Below are 22,522 nucleotides of genomic sequence, written 5' to 3' on the forward strand. Positions count from 1 at the left end.
TATCTTTAAGATATTTTCTACTTTGATTTTCGTAAATTTTTTTATTTTTTCTTCAAAACAACATTCCAAGAAAAATTGAGAAATTTAAGAAAATTTCCAAGAATTTGTAGAAAATATTGTCGATGGACATGGTCTTTTGTTTGTGAAAATCCAAAATTTTATGAAAATCGTAAATATTCGTAAAAATTGCGAAAATTCGATTCGTAAAAGATTTGAAATTTCATGAAAAGCGCAAAAATTCGTTAAAAGCGCGAAAACTTGTAAACAGAGCGAAAATTCGTGAAAAGCGTGAAAATTCGTAAAAAATCGCAGAAATTCGTGAAAATTACAAAAATTTGTCATCCAGCTGCCGCCAGCCGACCTTTTTGGTCGGCGGCTAGACCCAGTCGCCGCCTGAACTTTTTTAACGGCTAAGCCGTACTTAGCCGCCGCCGCCACACCTTTTTGGACGGCTAGACGCCGCCGGCGTTTATTTCTCGGCTCTCCACTCTGCTAGAAGGGTCATAACGAGACATTGGTACCAACTGAAACATTGAAAAATGAAATTTTAGTTGAAAACACTCAATGCTACAGAGTCTGTAGTACAGACTGGTGCAATTTGGAAAGACCTGTAGGATAACGTATAGTAAAGCTGAGAAGAAGATACAGGACTTTGTTATCAGACATTATGCGACACCTTTCAATCAAATGCATTCTATAAAATAACAAGCTGCACCGTTTTGCCGTCTGACTACTTTCCGTGGTATCGAAGAAATAGCGTAGCGTTGGAACGCCCATTTCTCAAAGCAGACGAATCATCCATAATTCAGACTTTGAATGCTGGCTTTAATAATGATTAAATGGTGCGATCACTGCACTGCAGAAGGTGGACGTGTCATATTAGAGACTTATAAGAACACACTCTACTAATCATATCCAGACAATTGATAACAAAACAGATTGTTTTTCACTGCATTAGCTTCATAGTTTCCATTTCACAGAAGAACACAAAGTCTGTACAAATTATTGTCAAGTAGCTAACAATCAGAGTTTTGTAGTTACGTGTAGTGCTTGATAAGTCATGCTAACATTCCTTGTCTTCTATGCTGCTGATTGAACCTTTGATCATTCCATTTCTTTCTTTCGTTTTTTTTTGTTCTTTCCTCGTAATGAAGTTAAAACAGTGAAAGAGACTTGTGGATTAAATGGAAGTCTTTATAGCTTTAGCACACATAAGAAAATAAAAAGGAAAATGGGGGAAAAGGAAAAAGTTTTACATTTCTTCGTGTGTTAAAAACCTTCTCTATTGCTGGAATTGTCCATGTGCTGTGCAACGTGCATGTACGTACAGTACATGTATGAATGCATTGGAATGAAAGGAATTTCGTTACACAACATAGACACAATGGCAATAATAAGATAAAAACTAATTCCGTTTGGGAACTTTAAATTAACTGTAAAAAAGTTTTCTTTTTATTAATGTTAGATGTTGTTGCACCCCGAACCAGTTTAGATTGTTGTACAACTACTTACGAACATACTTAAGTGAGAATATTGTTTCGCAAGAAATTCGGAATTATCCCACTCGGAAATTATGTTTATGGCCCGACAACAAAATTTATCCGAGCATATGTGGCCATTTGGAACTTTTCACATTTCTCGGTAATTTCAGTTCAGATAATATCCACAGCGAATGGAGGAGAAACACTCATCCGGCAATCAGAGTCTCTATTTGAAGGAATTTTGAGGACATTGTACTTGTACTGTTGAGGGCTTATACTCTGTATCTGCGTGACCTCCAGACCAAAGTTATAGGCAGAAATATTTCGGAAAGCAGTTTATCAACGGTTTGCTCAAAACGGTTTGACCAAATATTTACTATGGGAGTTCGCGGTGATATAACTCTACAAAAAGCTATTGTAGCTTAACAAGTCTACGAACTATGTGAAATTGCCTATCAAAAATGGCAATTCAAGTGTATTTAGACATAATCATCAAATCTGTTACTTCTTTTGTTTAAAATAGCTCCTAATAGGAAGCAGAGCAGAGTTGGTAAAAAACGGAGGACGAGATTCGGTGGAATCCCAGAACTTGTCTAAAAGTATCAACAAAGCAAGGAAATCAGATGAAAGAAAATATAATGTCCAATTGGCTCAAAACATAATTGAAGCTAACTGCACTATGAAAGTCCTACGGAGAAAAATGACAAACGCTAAAAAAGAAATCTTCAAATTACGAGACAAAACAGGAACGATCCAAACGGATCGAAATGCGATATTAGCAACAGAATTTTATGAGAATTTGTTTTCTTCAGCAAGACAGAGTCCAGCGGAAGAAACCGAAGATAGACCAATAATAAGAAACGTGGGATCGGAGGATATGCCCGACATAACTGTTGATGAAGTCAAGGCCGCAGTAGCCAAGATGAAAAACAAAAAGTCTCCCGGAGAAGATGGTGTTCCAGTGGAAGCCATTAAACTAGGTGGAGACTCCTTATTAAAGGCAATCACTGCTTTGTTTAATCAATGTCTCCAATGGGAAGAAGTACCAGAAGCCTGGGAAAATGCGGTAATTACATTGCTGCATAAAAAAGGAGACATAACAAAGCTGGAAAATTACCGGCCCATAAGCCTATTGTCAACACTCTGCAAGTTGTTTATAAAAATCATTACGAAGAGGAACACTAACAAGTTCGACTTCTACCAACCTGTTGAACAAGCTGCTTTCAGATCTGGTTTCAGCACAAACGACCATTTGCAGGTGATGAGAACGCTTATTGAGAAGTGTCGTGAATACAACATCGACATAGTCTTGCTATTTATAGACTTCGAGAAAGCTTTCGATTCAGTGGAAACATGGTCGATATTGGACGCATTAGACGAATGTAGAGTAGACTCAAGGTACTCCAACACAATTCGATATGTGCACAAAAATGCTACTTCATGTGTAAAACTTCATAAGAGCACGGAGAAATTCAGAATCGGCCGAGGTGTAAGGCAGGGTGACACCATTTCACCGAAATTATTCACGGCGATTCTGCAGAGTCTTTTAGGAAGTTAAACTGGAGTAAAATGGGAATAAAGATAAATGGAGAGTACCTGAGCAATCTCCGCCTCGCTGATGACATTGTACCGATAGCAGCGAATCTAGGTCAGGCTCAGCTTATGCTACAACAGTTAAGTGAAGAGGCAAGGAAAGTTGGCCTCAAGATGAACTTATCCAAAACAAATGTCATGACCAACATCGGGGACGATAGAGAAATCAAAATTGGTGACACTGTCATTGAACGAGTCGACAGCTACGTATATCTAGGACATAAACTGAAGTTAGTTCTGGACAACCAAACTGCAGAAATAAGACGTAGGATTGTTCTTGCATGGGCAGCGTTCGGAAAACTCAGACTAATTTTCAAAAGCAAAATGAAACGCAAAGTTTACGACACTTGTTAACGGAATTAAGAATATTGCAGGTACAAACTGGCAGCAAATGGCAATGGATCGTACGAAATGGAAAGAAGTTGGAGAGGCCTACATCCAGCAGTGGATAGAAACAGGCTGAAAAAGAAGAAGAAGAAGAAGTAGGAGCTGCTCCTAGCCTTGGATTCAAAATCTTCATCAGTTTTAGCTAACATTTTTCTACATAAAACCAAAGCTCTTCGCTTATTTTTGTCGTCATTTATGATAACAGAGTAGTACACAGAAGTAAACATTTTCATGACATGTTGATACGAAATTCTATTACTTCATTATGCCTTGAAATAACGTCACAGGTAGTTTCATTTGTCTCATTTTTGTAATCTGTTCTGTCGATGACAGTAATTTTCTTGAACTTGTCTGATCATAGAGCCCGTTCCGATTGTGGACTAAGACTAAACAGGAGCAAAAGGTTTTTCAAAATAGTTGACCTGCACAGTTCGCAGTTCTGCAACTCGAAAACTTTCTCTACACCTGTATTGGTAACGGAACATTTAAATTCTGATCGGCATTCGGAATGCTATAAATGCAAATTGTTGCGATAGAGTCGAACATCGAAAATAATTTTTAAAATTGTGTGCACTCCGTATCACCAAAATATTTTATTTAATTGGGTCAATTAACTGACAAAGTGAATAAATGCCGACTGATTAATTAACACACATTTTCGACTGATCAAATAGTAAACAGCAGCTGATACCCCCGGATTATAATGCATATAAGTATCTACAATACAGCACACCATTTCCATGACGTCCGACCTTTTGTAAATTGTGTTTTATTAAAAAAATTCGAATGAAAAAACACAGAAAAAAAACAAGTTGCAAATTCAATCACACAATTTGTTTATTATTCGAATTAATGTGGAATATAAAAAGCCTTTACGAGCAAATATGCAACAAACCGTTCACGAGAGCGGTTATACAAAGCTATAGGCTCAACTGTACTCAGCTATAGTTTATATATCTATCTATCTATCTGTACTGTACAGACCTTGTGTCCCTGTTCTATCATCATTTCCGCATGTTCACAAAATTTTATATAAACATTTAAACATTCGAATCGCATTTACCTTACACGGCAGATATGCACTTGTTCCAATTTGTGTGGTTACATTAGTAATTCCATAATCTGGTTTTATGGAACTAGCAGTCGGTTCAACTAATCCCATGGTAGACTCCACATCGCTGTTAATCCCATCTGCAATTAAAATCGAAAATTATTTATTGATTGATGCATTTCAGCATTTCGTATGCGTGGATATAGGGGAGGATTTTAAAATGGTTTTCGGCAGTTTTTAATTATTGTTATTCCTTTTCATGGATTTTGTGGAGTGACTATTCGTATCAGACGGCAATGTTGGCACTTTTCGGTACGAAAAATCAACTCTCTGTGACGTGCATTTGTATGGAGTTATGAGATGGTCTTTTCGGCACCAGTGTTGAAATGAGATGGTCTTTTCGGCACTAGTGCTGACATAAGAGGTTCTATTGGACACTAGTGCCCAAATACGATATTCCTTTCGACACCAGTGTTGAAATGATTATGTTCGTTTCGACACTAGGGCTGAAATAAGAGGTTCGTTTCGACACTAGTGCTGAAATAAGAGGTTCGTTTCGAAACTAGTTCTGAAATACGATATTCTTTTCGACACCAGTGTTGAAATGATTATGTTCGTTTCGACACTAGGGCTGAAATAAGAGGTTCGTTTCGACACTAGTGCTGAAATAAAAGGTTCGTTTCGAAACTAGTTCTGAAATGAGATAGTCTTTTCGGCACCAGTGTTGAAATGAGAGGTCAGTACTTATTTTCGCGACAAGCGTATTTGGCTAAAATCAACCGTCCACAACAGATACGTATACAAAACTTGTCATGCAAAGCGACCAAATTACCAGAAAAATTCTGTAATTGTGTCCACAGGCATGAAAAAAATATGTTCTCTTTGGCGATAGTGTTGAAAAAAGAGGTTCGTTTCGACACTAGTGCTGAAAAGAATGATGTAGAGTCATTGTAGACACGGACAACAGTTTATTGCCAGCGTTGAAATAGCTGTGTTATTTCCACTATAAGAGCCTATCAATCCGACGAATCTTCCAAAAAGACGATACTGTGGATGCATCGCACTAAACAATTAAAAAAATGAATCAGTTCTCGCCACTCTTGCTGGTGAAAGTACAGAGCCAATCTAACCATAACAGAAATGTTGTCTCCGCTCAAGTACGGTGCGATTAATCCACTCGTGTGCCTAAGAAGGGATAATCCACTTTTGTTGAAATGATTATTCGATCTTAAGCAATTGGTTTTGTATTTCACAGTCTTATCAGAAGTGATTGACAATACTTCATTGTGCCATTTGTATTACATCCAGCACAGTTGTAAGCCGATTCTTAATCCATTTCAATTGACTCAGATATAGTTTAAGTTTAATTGGTGGAAGCCATAATTGTGAAACGCTTTTCCACAGTGTAATAAGAACCGGAGAATTGAAAACCTAATTAAGAAATTGACGGAAAATCATTTTTGTTGGCCGATTCCCGTCGCTACAAAATTCAATTCATCTCAATATACGTTCGCAAGTTATTCGGCTTCGCCGGATGGTGTAACTCAATCAACATGGCATATAATACAAAGCAAAATGTTATTTGCTCCGGTTTTGTGTATCGATTGGTAAGTGAGAATTGATGTGACGCGCACACGAAACGTTCAATTAGTTTGGTCCGCACAGAAATGCAGTTTCCAATTTTCCACATGCAGCCAACGAAGTGTCTATTATGTTAGCGTCTCCCTCTCTGCTAACACCATCCATAACAGACGGGGACGAAAGCCGTCTAACTTAATGGACTCGTTTAATCAAATGTTCGGAAATAAAAAATGCTCCGAGATTTTATAGACATTTAAATCGGCAGCATACAGAGCGCCAGATTCGCTTCTATATCGAATTTCGATTCAATGTTCTATTGATTTTTGAAAATGTTTCCCAGAAAGCGATTTAATGGAATGAAATGAATGTATCAATAAAATATATCCCAGTTTCCAGTTGGGAATGTGCACGATATATAACGGCGCTGGTTGTTTTTTTCTTTCTTCTCGTGTTGTTGCTGGGTAGATACATAATTCAACCCACTTGGCTTCCAACGCTTTAAACTGTATATGGATGGATAGATAGATTCATAGTCATTCCCGAAAACGAGGTACGTTTAAGCTCTGTGTGTATGTTTGTGTATAACAGAGGAATTGCTCACGACTCGGATTTGTAATTCCATCGAGTTTAGCGTTGCTGCACAATGAATATTGGCATACGGACGACTTTCATTTCAGTTTTATATTGAATCGGAGATAAAGCATTTGGGTACATACGGATCCTCGGCCTGTCGGGAATATAAATTGTATTTTCTTTCGATGATTTTTTTTGTTCGCTCTCTTCTTCCTTCCGTTTGGAAAGTAAATAAATTGATTGATGCAAGTAAATTGCTTTCAGCGTTTTTTTTCCTCGTCTATTTCTCGCTTTTCGCTGAGATTTTTTTTATTTTTGTATGTAACACGTTTGAACCGTTCCGTGTTAGTGATTTGAGAAAAACCATAAATGGCAAGAGGTTGTGCAAATATTATAACTTTTGGAGCTTTACGCGGATTTTTTATGTTTATTTCGGCTGGAAACAGAAAAAAAGAAAGTTTTACGCCAACTGAAGTATTGGATTTGTTTTTAATTAATTTTTTATGGTTTCGGACGTGATTGTTCGGTAATGTTTTGTATTTGAGTTAAACAAAAGTACGGGGAAGTACGAGAACAAAAAATATTGGCTTGGAACAATCAACAATGTCCACTACCCACACACAGTTGCTATATTACCCGGTCAACATTTTTGAAATAGGATTCTGATGGAACGCCATCATCAAAAGAAAAGTCCAGTTTTTAAAGAACGCCCAAAGGTATGCTTTCTTCGACGGAATATAATCAAATACGGCAGAGGCCAAGTTCTCCAAACTCTAAATTGAGTTTTAAAAGATTTCATTCTCTTCTCATTAAGAGCGATGAATCTCTTGCAAATTTGTAGCCTGTGGGATTCTTTTGAAAAACAGCCTACCGAAATCGGACGCATTTTCTAGTGGACTTTTTTATATGTGCGTAGAAAAAACTTCGACCCTAGAACCCAAAACCACTTTCAAAAAAATTCTTCGAAGCTTTTATGGCTGGTGAAAGGTGACCGAAAACCGAAAATTTGCACTTTTCTTACCAAAATTTCTCCAGGTACACGAGCCGTACAGGGTCGTGTGGGGTGTCATTAGAAAGGTAATCACATGTGCTATTGAGCCGAATAGAGACTCATTGCAGTTGAAGTTTTCAAGAGAAAACTTGCACTTTTCTTACCAATATTTCTCTAGTTACACTAGCCGTACATGGTGGTGTGGGGTATCATTTGAAAGGTAATTTTATGTGCTTTTGTGGGCCAAATAGGTCTTATGGGGGTTTGAAAGTATCTACGATGAAATATGAGAAGTTGAAATGTTTAAGTGCCCATATTTCATCGCATATACATCCAAACCCCATAAGACCCTATTTGGCCCAAAAGCACATAAAATTACCTTTCAAATGAAACCCCGCACCACCATGTACGGTTCGTGTAACTGGAGAAATATTGGTAAGAAAAGTGCAAGTTTTCGGTTGAAAACTTCAACTGCACATATTTCAGTGCGGATTAATTTTACAACCAATGAGTCTCTATTCGGCTCAATAGTACATGTGATTACCTTTCTAATGACACCCCACACGACCCTGTACGGCTCGTGTACCTGGAGAAATTTTGGTAAGCAAATTTTCGCTTTTCGATCACCTTTCACCAGTCACGAAGACTGGAAGACTGGAAGCTTCGAAGAATTTTTTTGAAAGTGGTTTTGGGTTCTAGGGTCGAAGTCCTTTCTAGGCACATAGAAAAAAGTCCACTGGAAAATGCGTCCGATTTCGGTAGGCTGTTTTTCAAAAGAATCCCTCGCCTACTTTTAGGCGGAAAAATATTCGTTTTTTGATGATTTCCACGTAGGATACTACATGATAGGCTACAAATTTGCCAAGGATCAATGGCTCTTAAGAGCAGGGTTCCTTCAATGAACGTAGATCCTGTCAGTATCTCATATTTCGATCTCATTTCTTGTTTATCACAGACCTAACAAAATTTGCGTTAAATTTTCATCAATGGCACAGAATGCATTTGGAAAAATGTTTTTCCCGAAGCTTTCCCAAATGAAAATTTCAACATTTTGCCATAAGTGTTACAAGGTTTTCATATTTTCCAAATCATATGCATACCAATTGGTACATTGTACCAAGACATGTTACTAACAAGCGAGAAATGTTTTTGCTACACCTTCTCGTTAGCTATGAATCTTAATAAAATACTTTTTGCAAATAAAAGACGCGAGAGAAAAACAACTTCTGTTACACAGCACCGAAAATTATGACGCAACCGAAGAGAGATTCAGCGATAAGAACAAAATTACGCTACACCAAAAATGCTTCGTATGCCAAGTTCTTCTATTATGTGTGTAAAATTCAAATATATGGCGGCGAAGGGAAAAAAACGTTGCAAATTTAGGATGAGATGAGAAAAATAGCAATTCATGAGATAAGTGAACTAGAAAATTAGTTAAAAGGCTTTTTGTGCTACTTTACTTAGGCTTGGAGTTTTTCCTCCTCTTCTTCTTCTTCTGTTGGGTGTGAGTCAGACAATATTATATTCTTTCGTAAGTTTGCTTTTTCTACCGTAAAGAACACAAATGAATTTAACTCGCTAGCTGGCACAAACGATGAAATTTCCATGGGTGAATAGACACCGCATATTAGTTATGAAACGTCTGGGGGGGGGCTCCAAATCACCGGTTTTACCCGAAAGATACACCCAGATTTTATTACCGCATTTTAATAAATTGAATCGTACAGATACTGACGACGACGACGACATTATTATCTGAATTAAATCCGTTCCGACGACGAGACCCTTTTTAATCTCGGCAAAACAAGAAATGGATATAGAAAAAAATGCCCTTTGTCGTTCGATGTGCCCCATCGTCGTCAGTATCGGTATAAGTAACAGATAGATATAAAGTAGATCATGAGAAGTAATGATGCATTTCGTGAAATGTTTATCGTCATTGTGTGAATGGTTATCCCTCGATTATCGAACACAAATTACCCGTACCATTTCTTTGTTCTTAAATTTTATGGCGTTCGTGCTCTCTTTCTCTCATCTATCGTCACTATTCCACCTGGTATAAATCGATATTGAAACATTCTTCAATTAACAATAAAAGTGATCAACTCGATGGTTTCGGGTATAATAGTTGGACGTTTTCTCTGGGATACGGTTGTTCGTTTTGGTTTTTTTTTTCGTCTGAAGGACCACGTATAATTTACCTCTTTTCAACGTAGACGAATCCCATTCAAAGGATAATAATTCTTGTCGCACGAGTGAGCTTCGTTTCCATAAACTAGAGTTTTTTTTTGCCTTCTTTTTCGTATTACAACACCACTTACTTGTTTGTGGGTTTTTCGTTTGGTAATAAGCCTCGTACGAAGTAGAGGATTACGATGCCGTGTGTAATTGATGGAATTCGAAGTAGACGGTAAAGTGATTGCCTATGTTCATGGATGACGAATAAAAATTCTGTCTGTCCGTCTGGTTGATATCTTCAGTAAATCAAATCCGATTTCAAAAATTTGTTTTTCCCTGAAAGGTAGTTGAAATAGTAAGGCTAATTTCGAAGATGGGCTTCGTGAGTTAGGGCCGCCTTAAGGCCGTGACATAGGTGGTGTGGTGGCCGCGGAGAGAGAGCTAGAGAGAGCGTGGAAAGAGCTAGAGGAAATTCAAAGGCTAGTGTGCATTTGCATAACTGGAGCTATGAAGACCACAGCTACCGCGGCCTTGGAGACACTGCTGAATGTACCACCGCTCGACCTGATAGTTCAGGCTAGAGCCTTCGCCACGGCGGATCGGTTGGTGCAAAATGGCTTGTGGACTTCTAACTTCCGGGCAGGGCATGGGAAAATATGTGGCGTGGTAGAAAGCCCAGTTTTCGGTATGCCCAGAGACCGGATGACACCGGTGATTGACTTAACGGCTGGCCTTACTGGCCTATCAAGGGGAAGTAAAGTCAGATTCAATGACGGTTCGAAAACTCCAAATGGAACAGGAGCTGGAGTGTATGCCCCCGAAACGGGGCTAGGCAATTCCTTCCACCTGGGAGAGATCGCCAGCGTACCTCAGGCGGAGCTTTATGCGGCACTCATGGGAGCACATGAAACTCTGCCTATAGGGACGCAAGGTGAAGAGGTCCTTATATGTCTTGACAATATAGGAATGATCAAGATACCTGAATTTGGTCTGGGTACCAGGACATTCCGGGAAATGAGGACAGGGAAATGAGGAAGCAGATAAGCTGGCCAAAGAAGGCTCGGCGACTCAGGCAAACGGGCCAGAACCGTACCTTCCGATTCCCCAGTCAGAGTGTAAAAGAGCACTGGAAGACTGGGTTAAGCGTAAACACGCAGAACGCTGGGAAGCGTATAATGGAAGCGTTCACACGAAATGCTTCTTCACTGAGCCTAACAAAAAATGGGCCAACGATTTGCTCAAAATGGACCGAAATCGCATTAGAAGAGTAGTAGGAGCGATTACGGGACATTGCGGGCTGAATCGGCACATGAATAAGTTGAGGCTTTCGGACACTCCGAGATGTTCCTGCGATCGAGAAGAAGAAACGGGTGCACACTTGATATGTGATTGCCCCAAATTTCTTCAACTAAGACGCAGGATGCTCGGAGACTACGAGGTGGTTCCTTCGGAAATTGCTGCAATAGGACCTGACATCTTAGACAGGTTCCTATCGGCAACAGGAAGGCCGCCATGATTTACATGATGACCGGGAATGGAAACAAAGGATCAACAGATCTGTGTTTCGAGATCTTAAATGATCGTCCCAAACTGATAAATCTAGGGCCGCCTAACTGTTTGAAGGTCTTTTGGTGATATCAACTTCAAACAATAGTATTTAGAATAGCAAACAATAGACAGACGTACTAGGGTCATGTACACAACAGATGTACAGGTTCGTACGGGGCTCAGTTGCAACAAACGCTCCGACTGTTGTGATGACTCGTTTTTTTGCGCTCTACTCCGTAATCGATGTCTTCATGGTGTATATTTATCGTATGTATCAACAGTATGTACGATATTGTGTGTATGCTGTTGTAGGAATACATGTCGCCTTTATAATAACAATTTTACGCACTCGAAAAAAAAAGTAAAAAAAGGAAATTGAATTGTCTGCCACTCAGTTCCATTTTTACATTTTTTACTCAACCAAACAGAATGAAGTGCACACATCTTCACATTATTATAGTTTTTTTTCTCTCTCTCTCGTCTTCGTCTTCCGAGCTTATTTCTTATATATTTCATATTCTGCCGGCAATTTCATTTCGTTTAAGAAAAACGGAGGGTTACATTGCTGACGTCAAATTGATTGGCAACTTAAATATTTCAACGACGAGATATTTCTGTTTCAAATGTTTGGGGGGTTTTGGGCCCCCTTACAACGATTATTGTAATTCTGTGTGCGATGATGATGATGTTGCGCAAGCTGTCAATTTATATTTTGTTTATGATTTGTTCGCACTAGGTCTTACTCGTACTAGTAAACTGGATGCAGCTTTCATGAGGTTAGGACTATTTTTACGGACTTACACTGCAAGCATGAGTGATCGTAGTGACAAAAATGTAATGTTAAGTCTAAGGAAGTAGTAGATTTTGTAATGACCATTCGAAACTAAACCGGGAAAGTAACAGATTCAGCTATTAAACACTGATCCCCTGTACGCCTGCCCTTTCTAAAAGATTACCGATTCACTGGGAAAATGCGACAGGACACATATCGACCATTTAATAAAATCTAATCCAGAGTTTCAAAATGCAAAAAGCGTCAGTACACAGCACGGTGCAAAAATCCCCCATAATTATATCGTTCGAACGCGCTCGTACGAATCCCTAATCCACGGGTGTACCACTTTACCATAAAAATTGTCGTAAAATACCATCGATTTTAGGGCAATTGCCGAAGACAATTAAAAGTTACTATAACAGAAAATCGTTGTTGCCGAAAACTATAACATTCTGAAAATTAAAAAACGATTCGATGTTTTTGAACGACATTCAACAGGGCTGGTACAAAAATCAAAAATGTTCTAAGCAGCGACAATAAAAATTGTTCTAAGTTACACCCCTGTGACCTAATCCATGTATTTAGTTGGTAAAACTTTGCGAATTCTCTTCTATTGTTGATCCGCGCTCATTTTATTAATCGCACAACTCTTTCCAGCCTTGAATGTATGTGATTTATCTGTTATGGGTTTACACGACCAATCCGTTCGTATCTACAATAATTTCAGTTTTTGTTTAATTTTAAACCAAAATGCATTTTAACGATAATGATCAATCCGTATGAAATAGGTACCCCAACGAAATTTGTGTAAAATATCAGTTGGGTTTTATGAAATTTTTGTTTTTTGTTTTCAAATTACTACAAAACTTTGGCTCGCTCCATAAATCATATGCGGCATGCACTACCAGATACCAGATATATATTTTATAATAGCAACTATAGTTATGGACACAAACATGTACGCTGTAAATGCATCGTACAGTTAGTTATTTAAACTATTTTCAATTTTACTGCAGAATAATTACCAGTTTTATCAAATTTGTCTACATTTTTAGTCGAATTTCAAGTGAATTTTTTAAGTTTTAGGAATTTGAAAAATCCGCTACTTCCACGACATTCAGCTCGACATTCAATTAAGTTGAACGTAAACATGCAATTGAAAATATGAGAGAATCCATTGGAAACGATATGTGGCGAATAAATAAAACAGAGAAAGAAGTCGAGCTCATATAGGGCAGCGTGGTTAAAAGAAAGCACGAAACCACTAAAATAGACAAAGAGCCTCGGTGCATGTCAGTTTCATGATAAACGAAGAGTAGGTGCAGTGTTTTCATCACAATTTTAAATGTCATTCAACATCAATTTAACACATCAAATGTCATTTGAACGAGAGATTTTGAGCCTCCGCCAATTGTTTCGTTCTTTTTTTTTAAATTTAGTACTTAAATGACAGCTCTTTCTTGAAATAAAAGTTTGTCTTAAATAAAACACAACGAAACCAATCGGTGGCGGGACATTTCCACACCGTCAATATCGTCAGGAACGATATTATCGTTTTTTGGACGATACTATCGTCTAAAAAACGATATTATCGTCCAAAATTTTTTCATAATATCGTCTAAATTGAAAAATTCTAAAATATTGTCTGGACGATAGTATCGTTTTCTGGACAATATTATCGTTCAAAAAACGATAGTATCGTTTTCTGGACGATATTACCGTTCTAGAAAATCTAATGGATATTTTCGTTTTCTGTACGATAATATCGTCCAAAACGATAATATCGTCCTGGGCGATATTATCGTTTTCTTAAACGATAATATCGTCCAGGACGATACTATCGTTAAAAAAAAACGATAATATCGCCCAGGACGATATTATCGTTTAGTTTTGGGTGGTAATATTGTCCAGGACTCAATTTTACTCAGAGGTGCAGCAAGAACCGAATTCTCTTCCAAAATATCGAAAAACAATTGTCAGAGGAAATCACCTACCAAAAAATAAAAGAAGGGCAATTTACTCACACAAAGTCGGTAACTTCCTCCATTAAAAATCATATTTTTTATTGCAGCTATTTATCAAATCAACGTCACTTTTACGAAATGGAACGTAAAGGCGTTTAGTTCGTCCCTAAATAATTCATCTTTTTACGAAATGAATACCAACTTAGATTGTACATAAAAAGCGTTTTAACACGCCGAGCGATCCGGCCCATTGCCCCGGAGCGAAGCGGAGGGCCGCAATGCGAGCCGGGCGCCGGAACGGTGTCGGAACTTAGGAGTTAATTTTTTTTCTCGCGTCGTCTCATAATTAGTCTCTGTAATTTTTCTATATAAAATTTAAATTTACAGAACCAAATGAACCAATTTTTAATATATATTTGCCGTCTATAATTTGGTTCTGTAAATTTAAATTTTATATAAAAAAACTTCACAGACTAATTATGAGACGATGCGATAAAAAAAATTAACTCCTAAGTTACCGACACTGTTCCAGCGCCCGGCTCGCATTGCGGCCCTCCGCTTCGTTCTGGGGCAATGGGCTGGATCGCTCGGCGTGTTAAAACGCTTTTATGTACAATCAAATTTCGTAAAAGGATTACTTCCCTATGGTTGGTATACTCAAAATTACCACAATCACAAGTTGAGTTGAGATTGAATTCTCAACTCAACTCAATCTCAAGAAAATTCTTGAGTTGAGCTAAGATATTCCACATTTTCCCCACACATTTTTGTTTAATTTTGTGTTTCGTCTTCAAAAACCATCCAGAACGATAATATCGCCCAGGACAATATTATCGTCTAGAATTTTTATTTTAAATAAATTAAAATCGATATTATCATCCTTAACGATATTATCGTCTCAAATTAAAAAAAAATAATTAAAAACGATATTATCGCCCCAAAAATTATCGCCCAGGACGATAATATCGTCCACAATAACGATAAAATTGTTCAGAAATAGAAAATAACGATAATATCGTCCAGCTGATATTTTCATCCAGGACGATATTATCGTCAAAAAAACGATATTATCGTTTTTTGAACGATAATATCGTTTTTTAGACGATAGTATCATCTAAAAAAACGATAGTATCGTCCAAAAAAACGATATTATCGTTTAAAAACAATAGTATAGTTTTTTTAAACGATAATATCGTCCAGACAACGATAATATCGTCCTGAAAATATTTTAGAATTTATAATTTTAGACGATATTATCGTCCTGGATGAAAATTTTTGGGACGATAATATCGTTTTTTTGGACGATACTATCGTTTTTTATCGTTTATCCTGACGATATTGACCGTGTAGTTATGTCGCCTCTCCAACCAATCTGGTCGCCGATTCTCGTGAATTTAAGAATTCGTAAGTTGACAGCTGTCACCTTAATGCTAACAGTGGTCCATTCGATTTCGTAACTTTTAGGGGGCCAACTGTCAAGTTACGAATTCTTAAATTCACGAGAAACGGCGCCCCCTCCCTGAGGCTATACGTTTGAAAGTACCGTAACTGAAAGATGATCTGTAGTGTTGTCTTGTTTCCGTCGGTTGTCGGAATAAGTTACGTAACGGTTTGGAGATTTTTGTTTTGACAAGTGTGGCGTTTGCAGTTCAAGCCGAAAGCGAGAGTATCTATAGAAGAATCAAAAACTCAAGTCGCTCGGGTATGGGTATATGTTTGGCTTATGAAGGTTTGTATGCGAAAACCTCTTACTTTGTTCGCTTCGCTGTAACTTTACCACAAGTCAGCAAGTTTGGTGATGAATTTCATTTCAACTATGATTCGCTAGACTTGCTCGTGAACCAATTGGTATAGTGTTCTTAGAGCATTGTGTCAAGTACCGCTTTCGCTATGACCTGATTGGAAACAGTGTGGTCGAATGTCTTGCTTACTTTATTGTCTGATACACTAATAATATGGCGTACATAGGTTACAAAACTGTGTCCTTCTGAGAAACATAGGCTCTCGGTCTAAAAATAATATAAATTGTGAACGCCGTTCACCAACAACAATATACAAAAGAAAAAAAAAGTTTCGGATAAGTAGATTCTTTTGTGTAAAACAGTTGAAATCAATGTCGTAGAAAGGAACAAGCAAAAAAAAACTTTTGCGAAGAATTCAAATGACTTCAATTACTTACTCGATGCTCTTTTCTATTCATAAATTTAAATAAATTAATTTTGAACAATTTGTGTTCAACTCGTTGTCATTATACGGCATGTTGAAAAACACACAAGGAGCACAGGGAAATAGGATGACTTGTATTTTGGTATGATATAAATGGATCTGAATTATAGCTGCTATTTCAACGCAGACATTTTATGCAAGAATTACGCTAATTAAAATATGCTGTACGCGGACTCTATAAGTGGGCAGGATTAAAAGTTCTCTTGGAAATAAAATTCTTTTCATTTTTTGAAGGAAAAAAGTTTCTCGTTAAAAAATTGATTTAATTTTCGTGCTGGTTTGGTGACGAACTTTGTCCACGGAGGCAGAGACATCTTTTAGATAGATATCGTCAATTTTCCATATAGTGGAAAATAGAAAGGCCGTCCGATGTTCATTAAACAAATCACAGTGAACATCGTGTCAACAGCATTGGATAGGAGAAATTGTCTAGCTGTGAATACATACAGCAGATGATGTGAAAGGATTAAAAGAAAAGTTTCAATTCCCAGCTTAAACACCACAATAACTACAATGATACTCCAAAACGCACAGACACTTCAAACCACACTAACATACCTAATCACACTGACACTACTGACCTGAATCCACTGACACTGCTAACCACACTGAATAAAACATTCGCATTAATGTGAGCAACACCAAATATTTGTTAAATGTGAGCCGTACTACAGGACATTTCGGCTTCAACACACATCTGAATAAAATTGGAATAAGAGTAATTCAGAGGGAATCATGTCCGGAGCGTTAGCGGAGGACTTGACGCAGTCTAACTTCCAAAAAAAAGAACGAAGAAATTTTTTTGAGACGCGGCAACTATATATAGGCGAGAATTTAAGTTTCTTTGCTTTGGCCTGTATCACCAAATCCTATTCTATCATATTCTCGCTTCAAATACGAGCAAAACGAGCTATCACTCGACTATGTAACTTTAAAATTGCCGGAGATACATCGTTTTGAAGTTGGTCATTTTGATAGAAAATGCACCAAATTAACGTTTTTCAAACAATCAAAATATTTCAACTTACTCTGTATGTTTCTATCTATCTGTCTATCTGTCTATCTATCTATCTATCGACGGACGATCTCGCAAACTAGTCAGCCAATCTCCATGAAATTTTGCAGGAACCTCAGGGTGGCCATAAAAATGAAAATGTGAAAATCGGGTCAGATTCGTTTGAGCTAGAGTGATTAGAGTGACCAAATTTTGAGCTACTCGAGCGTAGGATGAAAGGACTAATATTTTTTTGGGTTATGAGAGATAGAGAATTACTTTCTTCGGCAAAGTCTCAGAGTTTTACGAGTAGAACAGAGGGGCATATGTGAAAAATGTCGAAAGTTGGAAATGGGTGGGTCAATTATGTTTTTAGAGGTATTTTTTGAATGGTGACAGATAGACAGTTACTTTCTTCGTCAAATTTTCAAATTTCGTCAAATTTTCGAATTTCGTCAAATTTTCGATTTTCGTTAAATTTCGTCAAATTTTCGAATTTCGTCGAATTTTCGTTTTTCGTCAAATTTTCGTCAAAGTGGCAAATGTTCAGGAACAGACCAGCAAGAAAATTTATCTGCCACATGCGACGCAGACTTTTTTGGTAAAACTTTGGTTTTTTCCAGTCAATTTTTTTTGGCAAAAATTATTTGGCAGATGATGAGAAAAACTACGCCAGCTTGTTTGAACTAATTGGATATACAATTTAATTTTTGCGTAACGAAGCTGAAAGCGTCAACTCTAGCGATATCATTCATTTTAGAAATTGTACTTCAAAGACTGCGTCACACTTTTCTCGAAGAGATTGTTGTTGGGATTGTAATTCCAAGGAATCGTTATTCCAGTGAATATCCCTGTGGAATGGGAACTTCCCGGAAATTTCTAGCGAATCGGAATTCCGGAAAGTGGGAATTTCTATTGAATTATAATTTCTGGAAAATCGCAATTCCTTGGGAATCCGAATTCCTATTCCAAGTGAAGGTGAGTGAAGCTAGATGAACCTAAGTGAAGCAAAGTGTAACGGCCTTTCGGTTTTATTATATAGGACGACAGCTACGACGATTGTTTTTCTCTTACTTACATAGCAAAATGTAATGTTAAGTCTAATGAAGTAGTAGATTTTGTATGCAAATTCGAAAGTACAATAAGAAATTCACGAACATTTTCCGTTGCCAAGCAAAATGTAGTTGGGCGTTTATTTTTGAGACATTTTCTTTTTTAGAAAAAATCAACAAAATTGAGAAACATTCCCGAAATGCGACAAAGTTTCAAAAAAAAATTGAGGAAATCGGAAAATTGTCTAATTTTGTGTGATTTTCTGGATTTTTCTTTGGTTGTTAAAAAATTTAAGAAAATTCAGAAAATTCTTGAAAATTAGGAAAAATTTGCGAAAATCAAGAAAAAAAAATCCAAATGAAGGCTTTGGGCCTTATGCAGTTAGTATTCATTTATCATAGAATTCGCTAATTGTTTACACTAATGAAAATACAAAACCAAGACCAAACACGTTGAAACAGAGAGCAGTTGAATCTCATCAAAATTATTACTAGGATAAAATTGGCCTGACAAATGTGTCTAGGTCATTAGTACATCATAGACTGTTATGCAGTAAATGAAGTGACATTGACAATACAGTTCAAAAGGTACATTCCATTGTTCACCTTTTGCCATTCACAGAAGCTTACATTGGAATGTATAGAGGCATTGTACACTGTACAATGTATGTATATACTCATCATCAAGGACCCAAATAGACACGAGGTAACACAAAAAATAAAATTTCATTCAAATTTCCAATATTCATTTTACCTAGCGCACATGTTCCACTCCACATATTCGAACGAAAAGCCCAAACATAAAAAATTATTTTCGCTAAATTTGACTTTAGTCAAAAGAACATTTTAAAATTCAAAGACTCTTATCCCGAATGCTTATTCTTATTTGAAAAGAAACTCTTCAAATTGATGTGCATGCATATTTATATAGAGAGGGAGGTAGGTAAGGTTGCAGCATCTATATTGGAGTGAGGTGTATCCGTTTTTATGTGCATTTCCTCATACGAAATGTGTGTTATTGAGAATGCTTCGCAGAGCCGAGAAGCTGGAAAAGCTTGATACAAACGTAAGCCAATGGTACATCGATTGCATCCATATATATAAAATTGTACACAATGTATACGTGACATCCATGTTGCCATTAAGTGACGATATAAAAGCGATAAAAATAAAGTTTTAAATTTGAAAGCGATAAAATGCTGGCAAAAACGATCTAAATGTTGGCTTTTTATACATTTTGATTTATTGGATATTCGGCATATTAGGGTGTGTAGGTATGAATCGGTACTGTTTGAGCAAGGTATAATATTGGAATATTTATGTCTGTCTCATGTTAATGGATATTTACGTAATATGAAAATGTGTCGATTTTCGGTTGCTACATTGCGCTTAAAAATCGGTGGTTTCATCAATGTTTAGGCACGTACGTAAGTCCTGAGTATCAAAACTACTAAAGTTAGGTTACCTGAACCTAATCTGACCTGAAATATGTTAGTAATTTACGAGGTAATTTAGCAGTCATCATGTCCGGAGCGATAGCGGAGGACTTGACGCAGTCTAACCCCGAAAAAAAATGAAGACATTTTTTTGAGACGCGGCAACTATATATAGCCGAACATTTCAGGTTCTACCCTTTGGTCTATATCCCCACAAAACTATCATCTATCATATTCTCGCTTCAAATACGAACAAAACGAGCTATCACTCGACTATGTAGGTTTAAAATTGCCGGAGATACATCGTTTTGAAATTGGTCACTTTTCATACAAAATGCACCAAATTGACTTTTCCCAAACAATCAAAATCTTTCAACTTACTCTGTATGTTTCTATCTATCTATCGACGGTCGATCTCGGAAACTAGTCAGCCAATCTCCATGAAATTTTGCAGGAACCTCAGGGTGGGCATAAAAATGAAATTGTGATACGCCATTACCCCAGGAAAAACCAGAATTTTGTTTTATTGGCCTCGAAGTGGTTTCTGAGTGTGGTTTTCGAGGGTCGGGAACGCGTTTTCGGCTGTAGCTTAGCTGTATTGAAACCTACAGAGGCGTGCGACCCATCAAATGAAAGGTATTCGTAACACGATTCAAACAAACAAATAATTTGAAACATTGGTGCAGATTCGGTTGAGCTAGAGTGGGCAGAGTGACCAAATTTTGAGCTACTCGAGCGTAGGATGAAAGGACTAATTTTTTTTTGGGTTATGAGAGATAGAGAGTTACAGAGTTTTACGAGTAGAACAGATTGGCATATGTTAGAAATGTCAAAAATTGGAAATGGGTGGGTCAATTAGGGTTTTAGAGCTATTTCTTGAATGGTTGCAGATAGAGTTACTTTCTTCGTCAAATTTTCGAATTTCGTCAAATTTTCGAATTTCGTCAAATTTTCGAATTTCGTCAAATTTTCGAATTTCGTCAAATTTTCGAATTTCGTCAAATTTTCGATTTTCGTCAAATTTTCGATTTTCGTCAAATTTTCGATTTTCGTCAAAATTTCGATTTTCGTCGTATTTTCGAATTTCGTCAAATTTTCGATTTTCGTCAAATTTTCGATTTTCATCAAAATTTCAAATTTCGTCAAATTTTCGAATTTCGTCAAATTTTCGATTTTCGTCAAATTTCCAATTTCGTCAAATTTTTTAATTAGAGCTGTAAACTGTTGACTACACTTCTAAAACGACTGATATCCCAACAAAAATCTCTTCGAGAAAAGTGTGACGCAGTCTTTGAGGTACAATTTCTAAAATGAATGATATCGCTAGAGTTGACGCTTTCAGCTTCGTTACGCATCATCTGCCAAATAATTTTTACCAAAAAAAAAATTTGACTGAAAACAACCAAAATTTTACCAAAAAAATCTGCGTCGCATGAGGCAGATAAATTTTCTTGCTGGTCTGTTCCTGATAATCTGCTACTTTGCATAAAATGTGGCACTGTTTAGCTTTAGTTTCGTTACACTTGTGAATTACCAGTACTCTTCTCTCATTCCCCTCGACACAATAAGCTACCATCATTCATCTCATCGGTCCTGAACGATTGTTCCGTAATATCGTCTGAATTGTGGTATTAATTAAACAAAACGTCAAAATGTATATTCGGCTGCTGCTAAACGTCCTGTAAACGTAATACACACACTGGTTTATCAACTCGAAACAAATTGCTAGTCACTTCATCAATATTCAATTCGTAACTACAGTTAAATTATGCCCCCCCCTCACCCCGCTCATGTATATACACCATATCATGTACGCAACAATTAATATTGCCAGCGCACAATTTATTTTCCATCCCTTCTTCACACAATATGCGTTAATAATAAATGGTTACAACAACTTCTAACCAACACCTGTTCGACTGACTCCATTATTAATCTTACAGTTTAACAGAGAAACCGAATAATTTAATAAAGCGAATTATCTTAAAGGGGCCCGTATTTTCCACAACATCCTCCAACAATATTGCAATAAATTATTTCATAACTTACACGGTATGTTCATATCTATAACTGAACTTTATGCGATACTTACGTAATATGTGAACCAAAAGCCTCATGGTCTATATAACCAAAGAGTATTTTTGCCTATGAATAAGGATTCGCACAGTGTGTTGTGTATATACGTATTCCACACAACGAACTTCGAAGCCATACCAACCAGAATGAATAAATTCGTAAGGGTGAGATGATGATGAAGAAGAAGAAGAAGAAGAAGATGAAGCATCAGCCCATTGGATGTGGTGGCTATATTATGGCAAAATAAACATTTTCATTTTGGCATTTCTGACTGAATTACCGTTTATATGTATACGGCACACATAGGCCTATCATTCATACTGGCAAATAAATTTTTTTCCTTGTCGGGGCTGTGGAGGAATGACTGAATGATATTTTATGTGCGGCGATGATAAAACACACACACGCCGGTTCCATATAATTTCCGTTTTCCATCAATAACATTTGTATATTATAAAGCCAACAAGAGTTAAAGATCGAGTCTGACTTTAGGTGGATGTGTGTACGTACATATATAATAAACACAGAACAGTCGTAGCGTCTGGTGCAACTGAGCCCCGTACGTCCCGTAAACCTATTGCTGATGTGGATACTAGTACGTCGAAAATCCTAT

At 37.2% G+C, this 22,522-nt stretch overlaps 1 protein-coding gene and 1 long non-coding RNA gene across 2 annotated transcripts in view; one reads left to right on the forward strand and one right to left on the reverse strand.

Moving 5' to 3' along the window:
- LOC119075208 overlaps positions 1-22,522 on the forward strand; it is a 274,735-nt gene that overhangs the window by 43,890 nt on the left and 208,323 nt on the right. The window lies entirely within an intron of this gene.
- Positions 1-22,522, reverse strand: part of LOC119075202 (zwei Ig domain protein zig-8-like) — a 113,092-nt gene that overhangs the window by 5,263 nt on the left and 85,307 nt on the right. Inside the window, exon 3 of the mRNA XM_037181594.1 lies at positions 4,525-4,652. Coding sequence (XP_037037489.1) covers positions 4,525-4,652 — 128 coding nt within the window. The remainder of the gene's footprint in view (positions 1-4,524; positions 4,653-22,522) is intronic.

The sequence above is a fragment of the Bradysia coprophila genome, unplaced genomic scaffold, assembly GCF_014529535.1.
Source record: "Bradysia coprophila strain Holo2 unplaced genomic scaffold, BU_Bcop_v1 contig_193, whole genome shotgun sequence".
NCBI classification, from domain to species: Eukaryota; Metazoa; Arthropoda; class Insecta; order Diptera; family Sciaridae; genus Bradysia; species Bradysia coprophila.